Source organism: Anser anser (genome assembly GCF_964211835.1).
Source record: "Anser anser genome assembly, chromosome: 1".
In the NCBI taxonomy this organism is placed as follows: Eukaryota; Metazoa; Chordata; class Aves; order Anseriformes; family Anatidae; genus Anser; species Anser anser.
This window is the reverse complement of record NC_139720.1, coordinates 61,528,028-61,552,146: the sequence shown is the minus strand read 5'-3', so window position 1 is coordinate 61,552,146 and position 24,119 is coordinate 61,528,028. Positions and strand designations below refer to the sequence as shown.

The 24,119-nt window shown below is 43.6% G+C and overlaps 1 protein-coding gene across 7 annotated transcripts; it reads left to right on the top strand.

Moving 5' to 3' along the window:
- Positions 1–2,565: 2,565 nt before the first annotated feature.
- Positions 2,566–23,949, top strand: MKRN1 (makorin ring finger protein 1; the record flags this gene model as incomplete). 7 transcript variants are annotated; one of them, XM_083851870.1, is made up of 9 exons in its annotated part: positions 2,566–2,648; positions 2,723–2,836; positions 8,357–8,485; positions 12,834–13,069; positions 18,991–19,217; positions 19,710–19,924; positions 20,605–20,715; positions 21,170–21,284; positions 21,728–23,340. In XM_083851870.1, 7 exons carry the CDS (start codon positions 8,364–8,366, stop codon positions 21,938–21,940), a joined length of 1,239 nt encoding a protein of 412 aa, XP_083707996.1. In that variant the 3' UTR covers positions 21,941–23,340. The 7 variants fall into 7 exon arrangements, with proteins under 7 accessions (XP_083707996.1, XP_083707994.1, XP_083707995.1 ...); XM_083851868.1 differs by having other exon boundaries at positions 2,572–2,658; XM_083851869.1 differs by having other exon boundaries at positions 2,603–2,648; positions 21,170–21,293.
- Positions 23,950–24,119: the final 170 nt, after the last annotated feature.

Sequence of the window (24,119 nt, the reverse complement as noted above, 5' to 3'; positions counted from 1 at the left end):
CAGGCCACAGCCGCTCCCAGGCCACCCTTGCATTTTCATCTGTGACTGATCTGTACCAAGTTACCAACTCCTCTGAAACCCTTTTTCTCTCAAGGGTTTCACTGCTGAAGAAATTAGGGAAATAACAAGCTTTACTTTAGTTTTGTCACACTGGCATGTCCGCCCTGGGACAATTCCTTGTACCTGATTTATAATAGTCTATTAACCTGCAGTGGTTCTGCAAGCCGGAATTTACATACTGGTATGTCTCTGTGCATTCTTAAGCTTTCTTCTAAATATTAAGTATACAAAAAATGTACTAGGAACATGCAGAATCATATGGAACATTTTTTAACTGTTTATTTTATCTTTGTGTAAATAATAGTGTCTGGAACTGGACATCACGCCAGGGCTGCTCTGTAAGACAACAATCTAACCAACATAAAGGCCCAAAGAAGTTCCTCTTCTGTTATTTAATTTGTCTTTAAAGGCTTACGTTCTTGCACTTTTATCAGCAGCTTTTCATGATCATTCTAATGGTTATGAAATGACTTTCCAGATTATCTTAATGGCTTGGTGATAGAATATTTGATTAATTTCTAATATGAAGGTGTTTTTTTTTTTTTTCTCTAGATGCTTCTAACATAAGATTGAACATACACAGATGCTGTGTGGTTTTTGAAGTTGCGTTTCAGTGTAGCATTGTATGAAAAATACACTGTGATGGAATCATGTGCAGAAAATCAGTTTCTCGGTATTAATACAGACTCTTTCGAAAGGTATTCCAGATTCTCGCACAGCTCAGTGTTCCCCTGAACCTCCTGGCTTTCTCATAACGGGGCTCTGTGGAACTGAGCTTACTGTCTGGCATCGATCACTGTGCTGCTCATCTCAGGAGAGTGTCAGCTGCTGGTCCCAGCTGTAAATGCGGCATGGACAACCTGGATCAAGGTCTTAATCTGATGTCAGCTGACATCTCTGTTATAACCAGTAAAGTTCTAATTAGCCTCGAGGTAGAGCTTGATAAACATGTAGTCAGTGAATGACTACAGACAAGACAGAGAAAGAATGTTGCAACTCACAGAAAGAGAATTTAGACTATTATTTAACACAAAGTAAACTTTTTTTTTTCCCACAACTCAACTCTTTCCTTCATGTCCGTTCTACCAATGACATGGATTTCTTACTCTCAAGATTTTTTCAACTTTGTCTTGGATAAAAAGGGACAATGTACAGGGAGTAATGGAGGATGAGAAAGTAGGAAGGCATGCCACAACATTCACCATAATAACGATAATTATAAAAAATAGAGTTTGAAGTTTGGACCACATTAGAATTTATCAAATGATTGCATATAAAGATGTGAATTGTAATATTTGTAAGTCTGGGGCAGGAAAATTGAGTTTACTTGAATACATTGCTGAACTACATTACTCAGGGGCAACACTGGAAGATCGAGGGTCTTTTGAGATGAAAACTTATGAGTTGTAAAAGATACGTCAGTTTTTGCCAGCAGGAATGACAATGCAGGAGAAAATACATCAGAAAAAGAAAAAAAAAAAAAGTAAAGAAAAAAAAACAGGAATCTTCTAGGGATATGGGAAAGGGCTTTAAAAATGGCACGGTTCCTGTTGCCTGCAGCAGGAGGTCACCGACATCCTACCACACACCTACCCACGATTTCCCAACACCCGGATCTGAAACAGAGGCAATGACTAAATGTGGATGACTCAGAGGTTGGACAGGATGAAGATTATTCACTGCCAGCCCCTAAAGGATATAATGAGATGCATCCCAAGTGTGCTTACGGGATTCTTGTCCCTAAAACCCCCGTGAGTGTGGGGAAAAGTGCTCAAACCCTGATGCCCCTCAGCTTTCAGGTCCCTGTGGGTGTCTACGGGCGTCCTAGTGCTCAAGCAGGCTGAGCTGGGGGAGCGAAAGCATGGCTGTGAGGGGCTGAAATCGGTGGTGTGTGAGGAAAAAAACCCACATTTTTCCTCTCTGTGAACACTCGCTGCAGTGCTGCAGCACAGGCTGCTGCAGGGCTGGTCTCACAGCCCAGATCGCTGCCCACGGAGCCCGGTGTCAGCCACTTGGTCGGTCTTTTATTCCTTATGCGTACCGTCAGGGCAATTACCAGTCCGTTAACACCGGTGTGTGTGCTTTGCTTGTTTATTTCAGTCACAAATTGAGAGTTCTGTTTGCCCAGCCGGGTGCCTCCCACCCCATCCCATCCCATCCCCCCCCCGGGGCCACCCGAGGGCACGGCATCCCGCCTGCAGGCGGCCCTCCCCCCCCGCGCCGCCTCAGGCCGGCCATCTTGTGCCGCCGCCCTCCCTCCCTCCGAACAAAGGCCGCGGGGCCGCGCGCCCAGCCGCTTCCCGCCGCCGGCCGCGCCCGCGCTGCGCGCCCCCGCGGGGCCGCGCCTAACGGCCCGGCGCGGCCGCTGGCCTCCCCCCCCCCCCCGCGGGTAACGGCCGCCCCGCGCAGCGGCAACGCAGCCGAGGGGGCGTTCCCGCCGCAACCCCGGCCAATCGGAGAGACCGACGAGGAGGGGGCGTGGCCTCGCCGCGCCCCGCCCCTCCCGCCCCGCCGCCGCCGCCCGGCAGGCCGCGCTGCCGGAAGTTCCGGGCTGCGGCCGTGCGGGATAAACAGTAATGGCCGAGGCGGTGGCGCTGGGCACGGCGGCGGGCGCCGCGGCGGCGGCGGCAGCAGCAGCAGCGGCAGCAGCCTTGGGGCCGAGCGCCGCCGCCGCGGCGGCGGCCGCGGAGGAGGCGGGCACGCTGTTCGGGCCCGCGGCCGTGCCGCCGCTCGCCCTGGGGCCGGGAGGCGGCTGGACCAAGCAGGTCACCTGCAGGTAGGCGCCGCGCGGGCGGGCGGGCGGGCGGCCGCCATTATCCGCGCCCCGTCCCCTCCCCGTCCCCTCCGGCGTCCCTCCCCCGCCGCGCACGTAGGCGCCGCCGCAGCGCCCCCCCCCGCTGCCTTACCGGTAACCCCGTGGGGCGGGGGGGGGGGGGGTGGAGGCGGCGGCCTCCCGCAGTGCGGGGACACCGGGCCCGGATCGGTGCCCCCCCCCCCCCCCCCCCCCCCCCCGCCCCGGCATGGCGCCGCTGCGGCACTGCGGAGAGGAGCGGGCCGTGAGGGCCCTTTATGTGCAGCACCAGCGGGCATCCCCCCCCCCCATCTCCACCGTTTATCCTTAAATAAAACCCGAATATAACTTGAATATAACGAATATAACTTGAGCCTCTTCCAAAAAAAAAAGAAAAGAGGAAAAGGAGGGGGCTCCAGATTGTTCCACCAGCTCCGCATCCCCTCCGCGTGCCTCCCCGTGCACGCCGCTGGGCCCCGGCTGCTCCGTCATCCCTTTGTGCCGCCCGCACCGCCGCGCTCCCGTTAGCCGTGGGGAGCGTCGCCCACGGGCACCGCCGCCCCGCCGCGCGCGGGGCTTGGCCCGCCGGCAGCCGGGGTAATGGTTGGTGGAAGGGCGGCTGGACGGAGGCCGCTGGTGAGGAAATGGCCGGGCAGGGTGCTCAGCTCCGCGCTCCCGCCGGGGCGGGGGTTAGCGCTCCCTCTGCGGAATGCGCCGCAGCTCTTCGGAAGACCGAAAGGCTTAACTAGGCGAAGTCGCGTTACGGGGCGCGGGTATTTGCCCAGCTAACGATGAATCCGCTAGAAGACGGCGACTGCCGTAGCGCAGAAGCAGAGCAGTTAGTTTGGGGCCGTGCCGGTCAGCGAGTGTCCAACGAATGCGTTTCTTTATGAATGCCCAGGACTAGTGGGAAGTTAAAGCTGGTCCTTTGTAATGATTTACCTGCTTTAACGTGAGCTTAAACAAGAGTAAGATCTCAGCTTTCGGCCTAATGAGCCTCTGCATTCTTTTTTGACTAATCCTCTTAGCCCTGCCATTGCTTGCTTGTTCATTTCTTTGTTTGTTTGTTTTTAGTGGGCCCTTCCAGTTGTAGGCAAAAGGGCTTTCCTCAGGCTTTAAAATGAAATTAACAATTCAACTTTGTCTTCTGGGGCTGTGTGATAAGCTAACAAGGACTACACCCTATTGAAACCTAATTCAGGAAAATGAAATTCTTATCGAGAGAACATACTACTTGTTATTGTATCTAGTTCTACCTTTATGAATGAGCTAGAGGTTTCAAGTGCAAGATGAAGGGGTTCAAAACCATTTCAAAATAGCTTTTTTCAGCATAGTATCTAGAGCAGCTTCTGGTTCGAGTAACACTGCAGAGTTCCTTGTGTTTCTAGGCTTTATTTATCTGAGCTGTCATAGGGGTCACAGCAGATGCTGCCTGAAAAACTTCAGAGAAATGGGGCTCTCTTCAGGACAAATCCTCTGCATTTTGTGGTTGGTGGAGGAATACTGCTGTCCTGTTAGAAGTGAGAGTTTCAGAATTGGTAGGGGAAGCTCTTGCTGCATTTTTGAACGCTTGATGTGATAAATTAGTTGGTTAATTGCTCTTGTTACGTCAGGGTGGTGTCCCTGGGATGGACGACTGCCATCTTGGAGCGGGAAACACAATGACTAAGAGGAAGGACTTTGATGTTCCCGAGACTTGTAGTTCTGCGGATGGTGCCCTTATGCAGCTAAGATTTAGACCTCTGGATGAAAAATGGATTCATCCTGTTTCTTAATAGGTCATGAGAAGTAACTTTGTTACATTGCTATGGCTCAGCAGTTTTCAAGGCTTTTGTGCTGTGGGGAAAAAATCCTTTAATTTGGAATAAGATGTAGGGGAATAAGTAGTTATGAAATTGAGTTTTATTTCACATTTGATCCTTTTGTTACTGGTATGTTTGAAATAAGAAAAGGAATGGTAGTCCTGACCAAGTGTCTCTGCACCTCCTGTTTTAGGTGGATACGTAGTTTTACTGAGCAGTGGTATAGCCAACGTTTAAACCCAAGACTTGGTGCTGATAGCTCCAGATATTTGGGCTTTCCAGATTTCACGCAGCAATACCTCAGCTCATCGAGTTGGTGTAAATGGATTGCGTTTCACTTGTGTGTTCAGCAACTGACCATAAATAAGACCCTCTAGCAGCCCATTGCTGTGTTTCGAGAGCTGGCTGCATGTTTGTAACTTTGCTGCTCTTCCTTAGAGCCTAGACCAGGTATTTACTTGTCTCTTAGCGTGAAGATCCTGACTCACTGAAGTGTGCCTCCTTAACGTGGTGTAACATGAGCGATAAGGTGTGGCGCGCAGGCCTCTGAAATGCTTGCTCTTATCTCCCCTTCTTAGCTGCTCTCTTCTGGGCACCCCGCTAGCCACTTTCTGAAGGTTACAGCGAGGAGGGGACAAGCAGATCGATACCGCTGAGGCCTACTTTTCCCCTGTTTCATAAGTCTGCTAGCTCCTGCAGAATTTCATCAGGCACCCGTGGCTGAGTGCCCGCGTGCCACGCAGGAGCCACGTGCCTGGCCTCTTCCCCAGCACCTCGTTACCCAGGGGCTCGCAACCCGCGCAGGCCCCCCGAGGAAGCCAAAGCAGCCGTGCCCGTGTTCCTCCGAGGCTCCCATCCGCCAGCGACGGCGGTGTCTCCGTCCGTGGGGGAGGCTCAGCGCTGCTGCCAGGTGTGGCGTTCCTGTTCAGCAAACCCCGTGGCTTAGGAACGAAACGGGGTTACCTGGGAGCAGGGCGAGGAGGGCCTGAGGTAAAGGACAAGCCACGCCTTGAACAAGCAAACCCGTTGCAAGCCTCGGGAGCTGTGGAGAGAAATACTGCAGAGTGGCTTCACTAAGAGGATTACACGTGTGAAAACTCCTAATGTATATTAAGCAAGCTGTCGGAAAGAAGCTAGTACGCGCTTAGGATTTTAGGCTGCAGTTGCCCGTGTTTAAAATAGCGTTGTCTTTTTAATAGAAGTCACTATACGTGTTTTTGTTCTAGCAAATGGCAAGTGATAGAAGCAATCACATCCTAACAGCAGGGAGAAAAATCTTTAGTGGTTTATTATATTTTTAGGCGTCGCTGAAATCAAGGTCATTAAAACTTGGAGAAACTTGAGAATTTAGGTATCCCTGACTTCCGAACACAGGCTAGGAAGGGAGGCAGGGAATTGGGCCTCTGTCTGACAGTGGGAGAGCCTCGCTTAGTGCCTGCAGGGCACTGTTCTTATCAAGTGCTTCTGGGGAGAAGTTCTCCCGTCAGCTGTGGCCTTTCTCCTAGTTGCCTCTCTCAGCCCCAGCAGCGTCCCAGCGCCGCTGGCTGAGGTGGGTCTGAGCAGCGACCTGATCCGGGCTAAGAATAACCGCGGGAGCTGCCGAAGGACCGTCGGGCTAGAGCTGAGGCGGCTCTCCGGGCTGAGTCAGCAGGCAGCCGGGGAGTTGCCTGCCCCGACACACGGGGGAAGCAATGCTGTGTCGAAATGAGCCGCGGGTGGAGACAGCAGCTCTTGAAGAGCTGGTGGCAGGCACTTAACAACCCCCTGAATTACTCCTGCCCCTGCTGGTGTGGGTCCCCTTCCTTAAAGAAGCCGGGGGATTCCAGCTGTGTTCTGGTTCCATGAGTTGGGTTGCTGGGCTCTCGGCTCTGAGGAGGGTTTGTCTGTAGGCGGGTGAGCGGGTTGTGTTGTTGCATTTGTGTGTTTTTTTTGGGTGGAGGTTTCTTATTTGTCTTTGTGGTGGATAACGCTGACTGTGGAGCGTGTGGTTTGTTTTGTTTCAGTGCCCTGTTCCTGGTGTGTGCTGGCAGAGCTGTTGGTGCAGCCACCTGGCAAACCTGACTAACCTACTCACTGCTCTGGGGAGAATATCCTGCAGTGTCATCTGGCCTTTTTATTATTTATTTCTCTGTAGGATTGTGTTTCTTATCTGGTTTGCTGTGTAGCTGCAGCGTACAGACAGGTGGTATTTTTGAGGTGTGAATTTCAGCCTGATGGCTAGCGTCAGCTGGTGGCTTATAAAACCACATTAGCTTTTCTCTTCTTAGTACCTTGAATAAGCCACTGGTTTTGCATACCCTCTATCAGTCCTCTTAAGACTTGCTTCAAGTTTCAGTATTTCCCTGGTATTGGGCTACAGATAGAGCTCTGCTTATGTCATTTGGCAAAGTGTTGCCTTTGATTTATCTGGCATCCTAACAATGCAGCAGCCTAAGTACCCATGCAGAAGCTCACGCCGTTCAGTAACCCTTTATGTGTCCGGGTATCGACTTGAATGTGCTGTTTTGTGAAGAGCCCTCCCAGTCTTAGCTGGCGCTGTGAAAGGTGATCCTGCTGTCTGCTCCCCTGCCTCGGAGGACCTGGTGCTGCTGGCTGTGCAGGGGTAGTGCCAATGCAGAGCAGTGCCAGTGGGTAGCAGGAGGGCAGGCCTGCACCCTTCAGCAGCAAGATGGAAGCAGATAATACCTTTCCAAGTCCGAATCTCCACTCGAGTGGTTTGTAGACAAGCTAAGGATTTATATGAGACCTGAACCTGAATGATTTTCCGTGTGTACTAAATCTCTGTTTTCAACGAGTTCAGAGTTTGCAGCTTGCTTCATATCTGAGGGCCAGTGCCCTTTGTAAGCTGAATTGTTAGTAAGCAGTTCTTACGTAGGATTTTTGGTGGTGGGGGTAGTGATTAATACTTCTATGTTGATTGGGTAAGATGTACTTTAAATTGAGTTTTCATTTGTGGCTCTCGTGAGCGTACAGAGTCTGAGTAGTTACAAGGCCTCAAATTTAAAGAAGCTTGTGTCTTCTGGGTTAAAACTTAAACCAAATGGAAAAACACTGTTCAGTTTTCTTGAGCAGATGAATTTGAGGGTATTTAACTGAACTTGCCTTATTTGAAATGCTAAAATTTAGTGAACAGTCCAATTTAAGACAGGCAGCACAGTACTGAAGCAGGGTGCTTCTACTGATTATCTGGCTCCTATGGCAAAAACTAATGTGCATGTTTAGTCAAATACAACTATCCATTAACGACACGTATTGCATTCTTAGCAAATTACTCCTGGTTCAATTATTTACAAATTAAGAATAGACTTTTTTTTTTAAAAAAGGAAACTTTTAGGATATGGCTGTTTTTGATGTTGGATTCAGTGGTAGGCTTGTCTAAGGTTTTTGCTGGTGTGTCAAAACACAGGAGCTACTGATAAAACTTTGTCCCCAGCCCAGGATAAGGTTTACTTTACATTTTTTTTTTTTCAGGCTTCTCTAAGCATAAGCCCTTATAAACTCAGTGCAGTTCATTGGAATTGCTAAGGCTTCATCTTTTTTCAGACTTTCTCATTTGTGTGTTTATACTGGGACATGGTCCCATGAGTCATTAGTGATGTTCTTAATTCAGCATACCGTGGTTTATAAAATAACTCATCATCCAAATACTGTGTTTACAGATTCAGTGCTTGTTCTTAATTCACAGTAATCTTCTGTCTTATAGGTATTTCATGCATGGAGTTTGCAAGGAAGGAGACAACTGTCGCTACTCCCATGACCTGTCCACTAGTCAGTCTGCCATGGTGTGCAGGTATTATCAGCGAGGATGCTGTGCTTACGGAGATCATTGCAGGTAAAAAAAATGCCACTGACCATGCTGTATGGGAATAATTTTGTTCCAAGGCCCTGAGTAGAGAGTTTGTTGACCAAAAAAAAATAAATAAATGAAACTTTCTTGAAGTATTTCCCACTTCCATTGCATCTTCAGAGTTTTATTAAAATTAGTCACAAGTGGCCTTCTCTCACTAAATACTGTAGTGTTTGCTTTGGTTTTGAGAATAAGTAAAAGTGAGACAAGGAGAGAAGAGAACGGGTTTCAATAAAAGCAGTGGTTGTCAGGATGTGATTTTTGTTAATGAGTTGAGGAGATGAGTTGAAATCTGAGACTACATTCAGACTGGCTGAACTGATGAATGAGTAACATTTGGTAGATGATAAAGCCTGAACAGGTATGAATATTTTTTTCTCTCTTTCTTCAGGAATTGTTCAGACAGTTGAACTGCCACTTTTGAAAAAGTAACTGGAGTATAGTCGTGTAGGTTTTCAAAATGCTACCTGTACAAATTGACCCTACCGTATGAAAACATGTAACTTAACCTATGCTCTTGAAAAAGAGAAGAAGAAAAGCGTCAACAAAGGAAACCAATGCTTTCCTAGTGTAGCAAAGCTTTGTAAAGGCTTAGGGATGTTTTTTTACATCATCTTAAATTCACTTTATTGAAAAAAAAAAGTCACCAGGAGTTGTAACATTGTCTTGTTGCAGCTCTTATGTGTGATTAAATTTGTATCATGACCACGTATGGTAACTCACAGTTAGTTTTACTTTCATGTTTAATGCACTGCTACTATGTATAAGGAAGATAGACCTCTAGCCCTCTGTATATCTGCCAATGCTACTTTCATGATCATGTAGATTGGTGGTCTCCAAACTTTTTTGATCATGTATACCATCAGTGAAAAATTTCGGAACACGTAACTCTAATGAATGTAGATTTACAGATAAATTATGTAGACATACTGCTGTACTAATAGATCTTGTGCATTAAAACATGCACAAAAAGATGGAGATTAAAATTTTCAATTATTAACTGTACAAAACCTTTTTGCTCTCACTAAAAATATTGTATTTTTTTTACTGAGAGCAATGTGGTTCAATATGCTTCATTATTTTTCTTAAAATCTCAGTTTAACGTTTTGATACAGCATTTTGAAGGTCTGGTTGTAAGTTCAGTTTGTCAGTACTTGGCCTTAATGGCTGTTACAACTGAAAAAGATCACTTGCAAAGATAAGTAGATCCAAAAAGAACTTCGTTGTTGGCTGTATTTACTAAATCGTGATGCTCATTTTTCATTCCTGTCCACCAAATATGTAAAGATTTTGTTGAAATTTGGCTAATAAATTTCTGACTTCTGACATCAATTTTTCTTGCAAACTAATCAAATGAGTCTAAGGCACACTGAAACTCTATTTAGAAGATTTATAAACAATCTTCTAACATGCTTAGAAGTTCTTAAAATGTACAAATATGAGTGTTTCCATGGGTAACATGCTTTCATTGTTTTTGGCAATGAAATCATATAATAATGGAAATGTTTCCAAACAGCCGTTTTCAATATGTCATCTCCATAGCACTAGCTTCTTTCAAAAAGCAATTACTTTCTCATTCTGAAAATGTCACTTCTGCCTTGAAGGGACAGTTTAAGTGTGTTAGTGTTTCGAAAATATCTGTTAGGTAGCATACTAGTCACAGCCACTTCTCATCACCGAAGAGTTCAGTAGATTTGCAGCACTTGTGGTCTTAGGAAAGAAAAAGGTGTGACTCATCTTTGACAGCTCCTTTAAGCACTTTGCTGTGAGATAACCAATAAACCTCAGTGTGGTACAAAAGGCTTTCTTTGTTACTTTCCTTTTCATTACAAAATATTGGAAAGATTTGGTGATTTCAAGGTTTCATTTTTGTAAAGTTAACCGTATCAACAACATCCTGTAGCATTTTGTGCACTTTCTGGCTCTAACTTCTTTGCTACAATATCTTGCTTGTGAATGATGCAGTGAATGAATTTTGCGTGTGGAGCTTTTTGTAATCTTACCCTGGAATGCTTTATTCTAGTCAATGCAGCTGTTCCTTCAGTGGTTACACTTGCACAGTTTTTCCCCGTAAAACATTCTTCTTATTAAAGAAGTCATTTACTGTTGAGAATATATCTTCTTCTCCAGTACATCTCTCCTTTAGTGGCTCACAAAAAAGTGGTTCATGTATTTCATTGTTGAAACAGGATCTGTTGAATACCATAAGCTGAGATGTGTTACTAACAAGTACTTTCATCTGCCTCTATTGTAAACCTCCCACACTGCGTAATTTGTTCTAGTACTTGTTTCTTTGAATCTTCAGCAGTGTTCTGTGTCTTCCAACAGTATTTACTGACAGGAAGGCGCTTTCATTTGTTGCTGTGTTGTTTTCCATGCATTATTTCAGCCGTTTTTACCATATCAGGAAGAACAAATATTCTGATTTCTTTGTGGCTTTTTGTCTTTTTGTTACTATTTAAGAAACCTCAAAGACGCTTCTCAACGTTTGTCGCTTTTTTGTAAAACATTTGACTGAGTATCGCATGATTTGAAATATCTCTGGAAAAAGTTATAAAAGTTTGTCTTAATGTTCAGAATGCTTAGCTCTTAAATGTCTTGTTAACAGTGATGGCTTCGTACTATTGTTAGCTAATACCTGAAGGCCTAATATGCACTTAGTGCAAGGCTCGTTATGAACAGTGGTGGATCTGTATTACAAATTTGTATTTCAAATAGTCCTCTCGGTAACTTTGATTTTTTTTCCCAAGTTTTTGTCAGACTTGATTAGGTCATCACTGTTTTTAACCTTGTACCATGGTTGAGGAAGAGCTCATAGTAAGTGGAAGTGTCAGCTCTGGCATCTTGTTTTGTGTTCACATTCTGTGTTATCTTCAATCCACAGTTACTTCGCAGGAATCTTTTTAAACTTCTTGTTTGTTTTGTGAGGGTGAGTTGAGTTAAAAGTTGATAATATATAACCTGTGGCACTATTTAATGGGGCAGGTATAAACTGTAACGCATTAAAAGCAAACAATACATTAAAAGCAAATGAGTGAGGGCGCTGCTGTCAGTCCCTCTGCATTATGGATCACCCGCTCCTCCTTGAGTACACCTTGCATACCATATGTGATGGGACCCTTTGACATATAGACTGAGTAAGGATGCTGGCCTCAATCCATGTGTTAAATATTACTAAAGCTTAATTTCCGATTTTTTTTTTTTTAAATAGAGAAATTCTAATACTTCCTTCCTGAATTCCAGTGGAATTGTCTTGCATAACACCTGGAGTGCATGTACCTTGCTTTGGAAAACACTTATGTAGAGGTCTGGAGGCTTGTGTTTTAAACTTGTTTCATAGCTTCCTTGAGATTTCAGAGCTGACATTCAGCTGGGAGCACTTCTTTAATATGCAAGAACTGTGATGCATTGTTGTTTTCAATCTGACACAAGGCAAATGAATCACAATTGCTTAAAGGTTTTGTATAATCTCCAAGAATTCTCTACCTTAATCCTTGAAATTAGTCAGCAAATACCTATGACTTCATGGGCGAATGAATTATTGTCTTTGTAGTCTACTAGCTGCTGGAAGATCATTTTGAGGGAAATGGTGCTTCCCTGTTGTTCAGAGGTGGTAAGAATCAGTGTTCTGAGCATCATTTTCCACATAAGATGGAGACGTTAGAAGTGATTACTAAAATTCAACATAAAATCTGAATGAGGCAAGATGCCAAGGTAAGTCAGTTCAGGTCATGTTGCCCAGGGTGTTGTCCGGTCAAGTTTTGAGTATCTGCAAAGACAAAGATTGTGTAGCATCTCTAGGCATCAGTTTCAGTGTTTGAGTACTCTCACGGTAATTTTTCGTCTAATAACTTACTGTAACTTTCCACTTTGAACTTGTCTGCTGGCTCTCATCCTATCACTGCGCCTCTAAGAAGATTTTGCTATTCCGTCCCACCAAGTAGATGAAGACAGCAGTATCTGCCGTTAGTCTTCTCAAAGCTGAATGAACTCACTAAAGTTGATAATACTATATGTGTATAATAGGTACATCACCAGTTTTGGAAATAATAGAACTTCATTCTATGGAAGTTAAGTAAAACTTGTGTGCGCTACTCTATTTCTTACAAAATGACAGAGTAAGTACCTTTGGTTTCATTAGGCAGTGCTGACACATTACAGAAATTCATCCGCTTGTGTAAAGAGTCATCAGTGGCATTCTCTTCCAAGCCGCTTCTAGGTCTTTCTTCAGTATAGGGTGTTTACATCGCAATCGGTTGATGTCCATAAAGCAACCAGAGGGATTGGAAGTACTTTTTTGTGATGAGTTGACATGATGTGTTTTAATTTTTAGATATGAACACACCAAGCCACTGATACAGGAAGAAGAAGATGTGACTACTGTGAATCCAGATGAAAAAATTTATCCCTCAGTATCTTCAGACCTTGCATCATTCCCTGATGAAACCATTGAAGAAGAAATTGTTGAGTTAGAAGCTGAAGATTTAGATCTGGCAGCTGCAGGAGTAGGTGTTGAAGACTGGGTGAATGCTGTAGAATTTGTCCCTGGGCAGCCATACTGTGGACGTGGTAAGCTGATCATCGGATAACAGTAAATTTCTGCCAAGGGTCAACAGTTTCTACATAGTGCATTTATTTTAATGCTTCTGGTTTTGTTGAGTACAGCTATTCAGATTTATGAATCACTTCAACTGCTCTGTCGTGAAGTTCTACCTGAGTTTTCTGGCATGAATAATAGGATCATTCCACATCAGTTACTACTGCTGTTACGTTTTAAAACCAGGTATACTTAAAGACAGTCTCTGCATACTTGTAAAGGTTTTCCAGTGGAGATGCAGATTCCTGTAGAATCATCTGAAACCATATGCTTGCTTTCATGAATCCCATGGCAGTTCAGACCAGAGGCTGAAAATTGTATATTCTAGTTACCTGAGACTTGTCTTTATAAGACTGAGATGGCTCATCTGAGAATGAGATTGGAAAAGCTCATCAGATGGGACCGGACTGTTTGTAGCATACCTGTCATCTGCTTTCCTTGCAAAAAGGTAGCACCAAGACTTAAATTTAGGGGAGAAGTAGGCTGCGTGTGTTTATCATAATCTTTAATATCTGGCTGTCTAAAACTAAAGACTTATGGCCTTGAATAATCAAATAATTGACTGAATCCTAAACATATCCTTTATGACATAACTTCAAATTATTCTGGGCATAAAGTGCTCAGATAATACTTGTTAGCAGTGGCTCATCTTTTACCATTAAGACAAGGCATTCTGCTAATGCAGATGAATCTCTGATTTGTGACTAAATGCACTATCTTGAAGATGACCTTATGGCCTAGCAAAGAAAATAGCGACAATTCTTCGGATACTCAGTTTTTGAGGTACAGGTGCACCACGCTTCCATATTTGTTCTGCTGCTGTAACTTGTGCTAGATGTTCTGGAATAACTGAGGGAGAGCAGAAAGGTGGCGATATAAGAAATGCTGAATTGTTTTGCATCAAGTCCAACTACCTGACCACTTCAGGGCTAACCACAGGTTAAAATATTTTTTTAAAGGCATTTTCCAAATGCTTCTTGAGTGCTGGCAGGCATGGGACATCAACCACCTGGCTAGGAAGCCTGTTCCAGTGTTCAGCTACCCTCACAGTAAAGAGTTGTTTCCTAACATCCAGTCTGAACCTCCCTGGCACAGCTTTGCACCAGTCCTGTGTGTTTGTCATCAGTTACCAGCGCGAAGAGACTGGCACCTCCCTCTCCTCTTCCCCTCCTCAGGGAGTTGCAGAGAGCAATGAGGTTGCCTCTGAGTCACTTTCTCCAGTCTGGACAACCCACATGTACTCAGCTTCTTGTCACAGGACATGCCTTTCAGCCCTTTTACCAGTGTTGTTGCATCCTCTGGATGCATTCAAGTACCTTAACATCCTGTTTCTATTGTGAAGCCCAGAACTGCACACAGTATTTGAGGTGAGGCCGCACCAATGCTAAATACAGTGGAAGAATCCCTTCTTTTGACCAGCTGGCTATGCTGTGTTTAAGGCACCCCAAAATGTGGTTTGCCCTCTCGGCTGCTAGATGTATGTACTGGGTGGCAATAATTGTCCCAGTGTGAAAGCAGGTATGTGAATTGATGGTAAAAAACTAGTTTATATAGGATGACTTTCTTTCAGTATCTCTAGAACTTGAGGCGTCTGACATCTGTCTTAACATGTCTTATACTGTCGTGTTTCCTATCTGAAGATTTATTAAGGCACAGACCTCCTCTCTGGAATTCTAGAGATCTGATGTGTGTTGCATCAAGTTGAAATGGAGAATCTGCTTTATGTAAAAAGATTTTCAGGAAAGTGGTCCTGGAGTCAAGAGGAAAAGAAGTTGAGGTCAAGATTATTCAAGAATGTTCATTAGGTATCTTTCATGAAGTGAAAGTCTTTAGTCAGAAAGCATCAAAAAAGGTTGAAAACACCTTTGTTCAGTTTCACATTGGTTTGCTATAATACGCTTGTGTTTTGAGAGGCACGTGCTTATGATTCCCACAGAGGGGTGATTAGGAGATGAGTTCACCCTGCAATACCACAGTTTCGTGGTTTTGGGTGGCATCACTAGAGGAATGGAAGTTTCTGTTCCATAGCTGGCCTAAGGCTTAATACATTTAAAAAAAAAAAAAAATCAACGTTGTAGAATTTTAGGATTTGTCTGGAAGTACTTATATGCAGAAGACTTGTCAGTGTTTGAAGCTTTATACTCCTGATTGTTGATTACTGTTTTCCTTTATTTTCTGAGGCAAGCAATATGCACTTAGCCTAGCTCTCTTTCCATTCAGATTCTATGTATTGAATTCTTGCAGCATGGAGAGACACTTGCTGTCTTTCATTGTAGAGAACTATATATTTTTTTCCCTTTTAAATGGTGGACATGAGGAGCAGATTAACCTTATTGAAAATATCTACTAACAGAGTATGCTAAGTATATATCTGTCTTTATACATTGAAGACTGGAAGATTTTCATGGAAGAAACTGTTAAACTTCTTGGAGTGGGTTTAAGTGGACTGGAGTGCTTTTGTTCCATGTACCCTATTAAGGGAAACAAGTAATCTGAATAATCCTTTTAAGAGATCAACATATGAATATAGCGTAGGCTGAAGCTGGAGAAAGAAAGGTCGTGAAAGCAAATACTCTTTATTTTATAGGCCCAGCTTCACGTTGACAGACGAGATAATATCTAATGCCTTCAGAGTTCTTCTAATGAGTTCTTCAGAACTGGAGAGATCTTCTTCCTCTTAGCCTAGATGTATTGTCATCCATTATCATAGGAGCTAGTAACCATATTCTTTTCAGTACGTTCATTCTATAACAAGGTGGAACAAAACTGTAACAGATACGAGATGTTCATGCAGGGCTTCAGGAAGCATTGAGGTATTATTACTAAGTATACCTCTTATTGCTAAGTAAAACTAGTAATTTCATTTTTATTTCATGGAAATAGAGCTCTAGCTGAGGGGAAGTGCTGGGACAGCACAGAAGACAGACTGGAAACAAGCGTCACTTTCAGCATGTTCTCCCACCTCCTACCCTGTCATATCCTGTAGGAGTACCTAAAGCCATTATTGAAGACTGACATTCACAGAGCTGTGTCTTAGTGGCTAGACGTCTAGACAACAAGAACTGGTTGTATCTTTTGTACAAGGGTGGTATTGTGGACTTGGCTGGAGTTTAGTAGCTATACTCAATATTGTGCTTAATGATTTCAGTCTTCAGTATTGTAGTTTTTTTGTTGTTTAAACAAAAGTTCTGTATATGTAGCCAAAATTTGAAGTTCTGCTCTCTCCTGTTGTGGCCTAGCATAAAAAAAATAAATGGGTTTGTAAGTCAGACTTTGGGGTAAGACTTCAAAGCCTTTATTTTCAAAGAACATGAAGTGTTTTTTAATGAATAAAACCCTTCCTGGATAAAGATTTGGCCAAGGATATTCCTCAGAGCAGTGCGGGTGACTCCGGAAATTTTTTCCATTAAGAAAAATCTCAAATGTGCCTCTGTTTTCAAAGTACGCATTTCCCAGGGATGTAGGATTGCCTTAAGCAAAATAAAATAAAAAAAAATCTTGCCAGTCCCATTCAAAGAAATATCCACTAAACTTTCCTTCCTTGGTAGGTTTAAAAAAAAAAAAAAGGAAAATCTGATAGCATTACCTAGAAAAAAACACTGGCAAAAATGATAGCTGAGGGTATAGAAACTGACTGGTAGTTGAGATTTTTGTTACTACCTTTGGAGAAGGTGATACATTTCAAACACCAGTAGAGGGGGGTGGAATTCCAATTAATGGGTACAAATTTTCATATTGTGTTTAGGCCAGAAGGTTAAGACCCTAGTAAATGGTTACTTGTGAATTAACATCAAAGAAGAGTAACTAGAACTCACAGGGAAGAGGAGGTAATGAAGACTTTTGTTTTTCTGGTTCTGAACCTTTTGCTGAAAATGAGCAGGTTAAAAGTTGACTTATACTTCTGAAAAGCAATTAAGTGACTGTTACTAGCAAACAGATTTGTCTAAGATCAAAGTCAGAAATGGTTCTACTTCTATGCGAAGTCAACAGGAAGCAAACTTGACCTTTTTTTGAGAGCTAGTATTTTTCCTGCACTAATCTTTGATACTTGCTTCTCCCATTAAACGGTGAGCTCTCCAGGACCTGCTTGTTCTTTCCTCTATATCTAAAGGCTACCAAGCTGATAGATGTTTTATTAGATTCTATAAAACCATTAGTGCTCAAAGGAAGCAATGGACATGGTGAAGGGTCCAGAGGGCAAGACGTATGAGGAGCGGCTGAGGCCCCTTGGTTTGTTCAGCCCAGAGCAGAGCAGGCTGAGGGGATGCCTCATGGCGGCATGCAGCTTCCTCATGAGGGGAGCGGAGGGGCAGGCGCTGAGCTCTGCTCTCTGGGGACAGCGACAGGACCCGAGGGAACGGCATGGGGCTGGGACAGGGGAGGGTCAGGCTGGGTGTTAGGAAAAGGCTCTGCACCCAGAGGGGGGTCGGGCACTGGGACAGGCTCCCCAGGGATGTGGTCAGAGCACTGAGCCTGCTGGAGTTCAAGAAGTGTTTGGACAACACTCTCAGATGCATGGTCTGATTTTTTTTTTTTGGGTGGTCCTGTGTGGAACCAGGAGTTGGACTCAATGATCCTTGTGGGTCTCTTCCAACTCAGGGTGTTCTGTAATTCTATCTTGCATCTTTGCTTCATGGGGTAAATCTGTGTGAGTGTGCAGCCTCTGATTCCTTTTGAGAAAGTGTCCTTTACTCTTAGTAATCCAAGTATACCTTCACTTGTGTGCTTGCTTCTCCAAATCTAGTGCTCATAAGGCTTATAAAGCTCCACTTTCAAAAGCACATAAGACTTTTTTCGTTCTTATTAATATAACCAGTAACTGTTATAAAATCCAGTTGCTGTTCTTCCTTGTATTTTTGTATTTGTCCTGGATATAATAATTCTGTAATCTTCCTGCATTTATTATATCTTAGAACTGCTTTTGTCTTGTAACTTGGTTTATCATCCTACTTTATCATGATCTCAAAAGGCTGTTTGGCTTGTGGTGAGACAGAAGCGTGTTTTTAAGAGGAACAGGGAGAAGTCTTAAGCAGGGCCTCTCTTCCCTATTTAGATAGGTTCTACAGATTTCAGTTACCTTCAGAGTATGGTAGGGAGTTCATTTAGTGTTTTGGTGTCTTTTTGCAAAATTGATGGCTGGCTTAGAACGTAATGAGAGTACCTTGAAAATCTCAGGGTTTCTTAAAGTTAGGTTTGTATGTCTGATACTGATGTTTTGATAAGTCCAGACTAGGTATCTGTTTTGGGTGGGGTCTTTTTGCAATAGAATAAGGTTATAGGGATCTGGACAGGGCTCTTCTGTTATTCATGCAGGTGTTTGGGAGTCTAGAAATAGAAGTTACTTCATGCTGATCAACAACATGGCTTATTAACCTCCAAGTGAGGAACTGCTTGTGTGGTGTTTCCACGTTGGCATTTCTTATGCTGGATGCACCTCTGTTGCTTCAGCTGTGTAATTGTTGGGGGGGAAAAAAGCGATGTTAGCTGGTGTGGAACTGATTCTCAAAGCAGAGAGATTTTTCACGTTACTTAATTGCTGCTGAACCGTGGTTTGCATAATGCTCTTGAGCTGCTGAGAACTAGTGAGATTTTCTAGTGTAGACCTAGCCTGTAAATGGACTTGAATCTGACCACTGAAATCTTTACAGCTTTAATCTTGTCTGAATTGAAGGAAGAACAAATCGCACCAGAAGTTAGTCTTGCTTTCTTGAGTGAGAAAATAGCTGTTGGTTCATACTGAGGGTTTGAAACTAGGACTGAAGTGAGCCTTTCTTTTTTGTTAATCCATTCGGATAACTTGAGCCGGGTCGTTCAAAGACTTTTTGGCGTTAAAACACACTCCTAATGCTATAAATCTGAATGTGTTGCTTACCATCCTTAATTTTGTTCCCAGCTGCTACTTCCTGCACTGAGTTACCCTTGGATGGAATGGTGATTGAGGAAGAATATGAGAAGCAGGAAGAAAACGAGGAGATGAAGAAGGAGCTATGCCCCTACGCCGCAGTAGGAGAATGTCGTTATGGAGAAAATTGTGTATATATCCATGGGGATGTGTGTGATATGTGTGGGCTGCAGGTCTTGCATCCAATTGATGCTGCCCAGAGATCCCAGCACATAAAGGTAAGCAGACAGCTGTCTGGTGTTAAAACAGCCTTCAGTTGTTGCTTCCTAGCTCCTTGCAATCACTTGCTACTAATACCCTTTGATTTGAAGGTGCATGCAGGTCAGACAGAGAAAGAAATTCCTGTTGTGAACTGGACTGTTTCCTGTCAGAGCCATGTTCAAAAGCAACTGGGTTTCCTTATCTGTGCTGGGAGAGCAGTCTGTGTGAAGATGCTAAAGCTTTGTTCTTTGCCTAATAAAACTGGATGGTCTTTCAGATTTGCTTTTCTGATGTTTAAAAGCAATGTCTGAAGGAGTGAATTTGAACTCTGAATTGTTTCCCACTATCTAAGCAATGTATATATATATTTTTTGAGGATAAAGGCTTTGCAGCTTAATCATTTGTCCTTTTGCATAAAGAATGGAAGAGTGAAACTGAGCTTAAAACCTGTTTGAAGTTCACCAGGTGACCAGCTGTCTCTGTAGTTGTTTTCTGTCTCTCCTTTTCAGTCTTGCATTGAAGCTCACGAGAAGGACATGGAGCTTTCATTTGCCGTCCAGCGTAGTAAAGACATGGTGTGCGGCATATGCATGGAGGTGGTGTATGAAAAAGCTAATCCTAGTGAGCGCCGCTTTGGGATCCTCTCCAACTGCAACCACACTTACTGTCTCAAGTGCATCCGCAAGTGGAGGAGTGCTAAACAATTTGAGAGCAAGATTATAAAGTGAGGCACTTTCCCATTTCGATTGTGCTATTTGTTGCTATGGAAGAACTTAGTAACTTGTGACAACTTGCAACAGACCTCCCCCCTGCACAGAGACTGCATTTAATACATGCTAACTTCAGTTTGGAAGTGAAGTAATTGTTAAGGGGTAACATTTACACTCTGATTTGGTTAATGTGGATTAAGTTTGCGAAAGTCACTTAATGATAGAAAATGACTTTCATTTCTTTAGTAGCATGTTGTCTGATGGTTACTGTTTGTCTTGGACACCCAGCCAGGAATCTGAAAACAGATTAACCAGTTCAGAATGTACGCTTCTTAATTCATTACCGCCCTAGTGCATTAATCAGTTGACAAACCATTTCTCCATTTAAAGGCTGTTCTAAAGAAAAAAGTCCAGTAAAATATATACAGAAATTGAAACAAAAATAAATTTATTTAATGCTAAAGAAAAAGGAGTCTGTGTGAAGTGTTTTTTTGAGACCAGCTGCCGTTGCTATTGAGTTCTTGAAGAGAGCTTAGGTTATCTTCATGTGTAAGAGAGAATACAGATCTAGAAGTCCATACAGCAAGTGCACTTGTACGGTACATTGTAAAGATCAATATATGCCATGATTTGTTGTGTAGGAGAGAGCGCCCTGTAATGTGGAGTTTTGCAGCACGGTCTGTTCATTCCCCAGGTCCTGCCCAGAATGTCGGATCACATCTAACTTTGTCATTCCAAGTGAGTACTGGGTGGAGGAGAAGGAAGAGAAGCAGAAACTCATTCAGAAATACAAGGAGGCAATGAGGTACGAGCACTGCAGCCTTTTGTCAAGTTGAGAACGCAGAGATAAGGGCACACATGGAGAAGAAGGATACTGATGTATCATATCTCCTTTCCACTCCCACTCGAAGTCCATCCTTACCTATCCACCTGCAAACGCATGCAACCACACAGTCACTAAGCTGTTCCTAAGAACTTTGACCTCCGTCTTTCCCTTGTACACACAAAACACCGGTGGTCTAGCCGTAAGGTGGTACAACTTGTGCTGTGCAAGCCCTCAGTGCCCCTGTGCACGCGTTGACCCACACGTACTGGGTACCAACGTTGTGTAATACATCATTTTTTTGCGTAGGTGTTGTACTGACAAAGTATCTTCAGCTTCAAATGATACCTGAGATCCCCTTGGACTATAGGTAAATGCAGTTCTGAAGTCTGGTTGGGTCTGCTGTGAGTAAGGGTTGCGATATTTTCCTTTCCAGCAACAAGCCATGCAGGTATTTTGACGAAGGCCGTGGGAGCTGTCCATTTGGAGGGAACTGTTTTTACAAACATGCGTATCCTGATGGCCGTCAAGAGGAGCCACAAAGACCCAAAGTAGGAATGGCAAGTAGATCTCGGGTTAGTGGTGATGATTTGTGTTCTGTATGTGTATCTGTATATACAGAGACAGATCAAGAGGGGTGTGTGTTAAATCTGTCTTGAAGGGAATAGGGAAACTTTTTTTTCTGACAGACCTGTGTAGTGGTGAATTTGAAGGAGGGGGTGGTCTAAAGTTTGGGAGTGATGGAGGCTAAGGTGTAAAAGAGTGAATTTAAAAAATGTTCCTGTTACACCAACAGCCTGAGGTAAAATGTTGGGCAGCATTAATAGGGATGTGTAAGAGTAGATTCTACGGGAGGTGAGTATATCCCTGAAGGAGAAACATGGTTTCCTACGTGTCAGAAAGTACACCAGAGGCTGACAGTGCTTGGCCCCTGGGAAGACTCTTGTCTTGTACCACTTGGTCACCTGGGGAAATGCTTGTGTTCCACTTGCAGGCCCAGCGAAGGAATCGGTTCTGGGAGTTCATCGAGGAGCGAGAGAATGGTGATCCATTTGAGACCGATGAAGATGAGGTGGTGACCTTTGAGCTTGGTGAGATGTTGCTCATGCTGTTGGCAGCAGGAGGTGATGATGAGCTAACAGATTCCGAGGACGAGTGGGACTTGTTTCATGATGAGCTGGAAGATTATTATGACTTGGATCTATAGCACCTGTCAGTGGAGTGTGGACTGTTGTCTTGGCTTCAGGCAGTAGCTATTACCTGTGGTGTTGTGGCAGTGCCTGTGTTTCTCCTAGGCAGGCCTATCAATTCCAGGTGCTGTTGTAATAACTTTTACCCAGGGTCTGTCTCTTCCCACCCCCTCCCATCCCAGGAGTGTTGTTTTTCCTCTGTTTAAACAAATAACAAGAAATCTTCAAAATGTTAGTTTTTGTAAAAATGAATTTAACTGTCAAACAGTTAGCTTAGGTTTGTTGCTTCATCTATGTACCCAACAGAGCTCACCCAGTTCCAGGGTTAAAGTGTTTACAGGACTTCCACACTCATTTTGAAGAGCCCAGATACAAAAATGAGCAGTGGCCATGCAGTGGGGATGTAAATTGGCTGATGGCCGTTCTTCTGTCCTTAAAACAATATTTCTGACTTCAGACCAGATACAAACAAACCTGTTCTGGCATCAGCTCCGTTCCAGCCCCCTCATGTACACATCTTCATTTGTGATTTTGGTCTCTTGTTTACTTGCACATTACTATTACTACTGTGTAACCAGAACCAGGTGTGAATGTTCCGGGTTTTTACTGTGTCTAGCATGAAAGGATCATGTCTTAGTGAAAGGAGAACTTCTATGTGTATATACAGATAAACGTAGAGTTGAACCTCAAGGATGGGAGACTCTGTATAAGTTAAAAATAATAAGACCACCGTTCATCCCCTCTTGGTGCATGAAGTCTAGCCTCCAATTGGACATGAAACTGGTTTAGTGGTCTCAGCTCAGTCTATTGCAATGATCTTAACTATTATGTGTAACTCCTTAATACACCAGCTCTCTTTCATGTGTATTATTAGGGTTGTCCAGGAGCAGAAATCTGGTTAGCTGAGGTGGGGTCGGAGGAACACCAGGGAGGCCCCTTTAGCTGTATTGCTCTTTAAACTTTAGAACTTGGTGCAACCACTTAGGCCGTGAGCTTTCCTAGGAAATCAGAGTGCCTCTCAGCTGCATCGAGGTATGCGTGCCCTTCAGCGTCGGAGTTGGGCGGGTTGCCTGGTAAAGCTGTTCGGCTTACGTGAGTTACTGCTTATGAAGTCAGTCATGCAGTTTCGGGCTGTAATTTGCATTGAGAAATTACTTTGCCACCAAAGCTCCAGTACAGGAATTTTAACCTTGCATTACATTATTGCTGTCTTTTATTGACTCGTGGATGCCCCGTGATCTGTTCTCCTGCTGCTCTTGTCCCCTAGACTGCCTCTCCTTTCACTTTTAATTGGAATGAGAAATTGTTCTGAGGTCTATAATGTAATGTTTTGCAGCTGCCTTTTGTAAGAAGCACTTTTCCCAAATAAAAACAAACAAAAAACGCAAAAAAAAGCAAACAAAAAACCCCCCCAAAATTAAATGAGGTCTGTCTGTTTTTTTAAGTTTGAAGCTTCTGTATTTTAGCTTGATGATTTGGGGGAGGGGTGGTGGTGGCATGTGTGTTTGTGTAATACAAAGCCATTTGTCACTTATTCTTAACTCCTGCAGAATCGTGTCACACTAACATGAAGTTTTAACTTTGTTACAACCTTTCTAAAAAAGAGCCTATGATATAAAGAACACGTTCTGAACGGATAGCTGAGACCAGTGAACAGCCGGAAGAACAGATCAGCCCTTAGCGAGAACAGAGGTGGCTACCGTCTGCACTATGGTATAACTTTTATTTGTCCTGAGCCAAGTCAGCTGCAGTACATACTCTGTTGATAGTTTCCTGTCATAATGCTATTTGTACAGTAAGCCTGAGCATTGCCTGGGAATCCACATGCTTCCTGAAGCCTGTGTGTGTTCAGAAAGAAGTGTTCTGTTGAACTGCATAAATACAGTAGTTGCCTGCTAGCAATGTACTCAGACTTGTTGAGGAATGTGACTATGAAAAGATGAGCCGAACAGTCTACAACCATTGTCAGCTTCTCTTTTAAAGGAAACATAGTATATATTGAATAAATACCTAAGATACAGAAACTGAAGAGGCCTATGAAATTATTTATAGTAGTGTTAAGGTGAAAAAGGTATAAAGACTCCATAAACTTTCACCAACAAATCCCGACTTCAAAACAACAAAACAAAAAAATCAGGAAAAAAAATGCATGCTGTTATTTGAAGTGCCTTGGCTTTACTCCCTGTGCAAGAATAC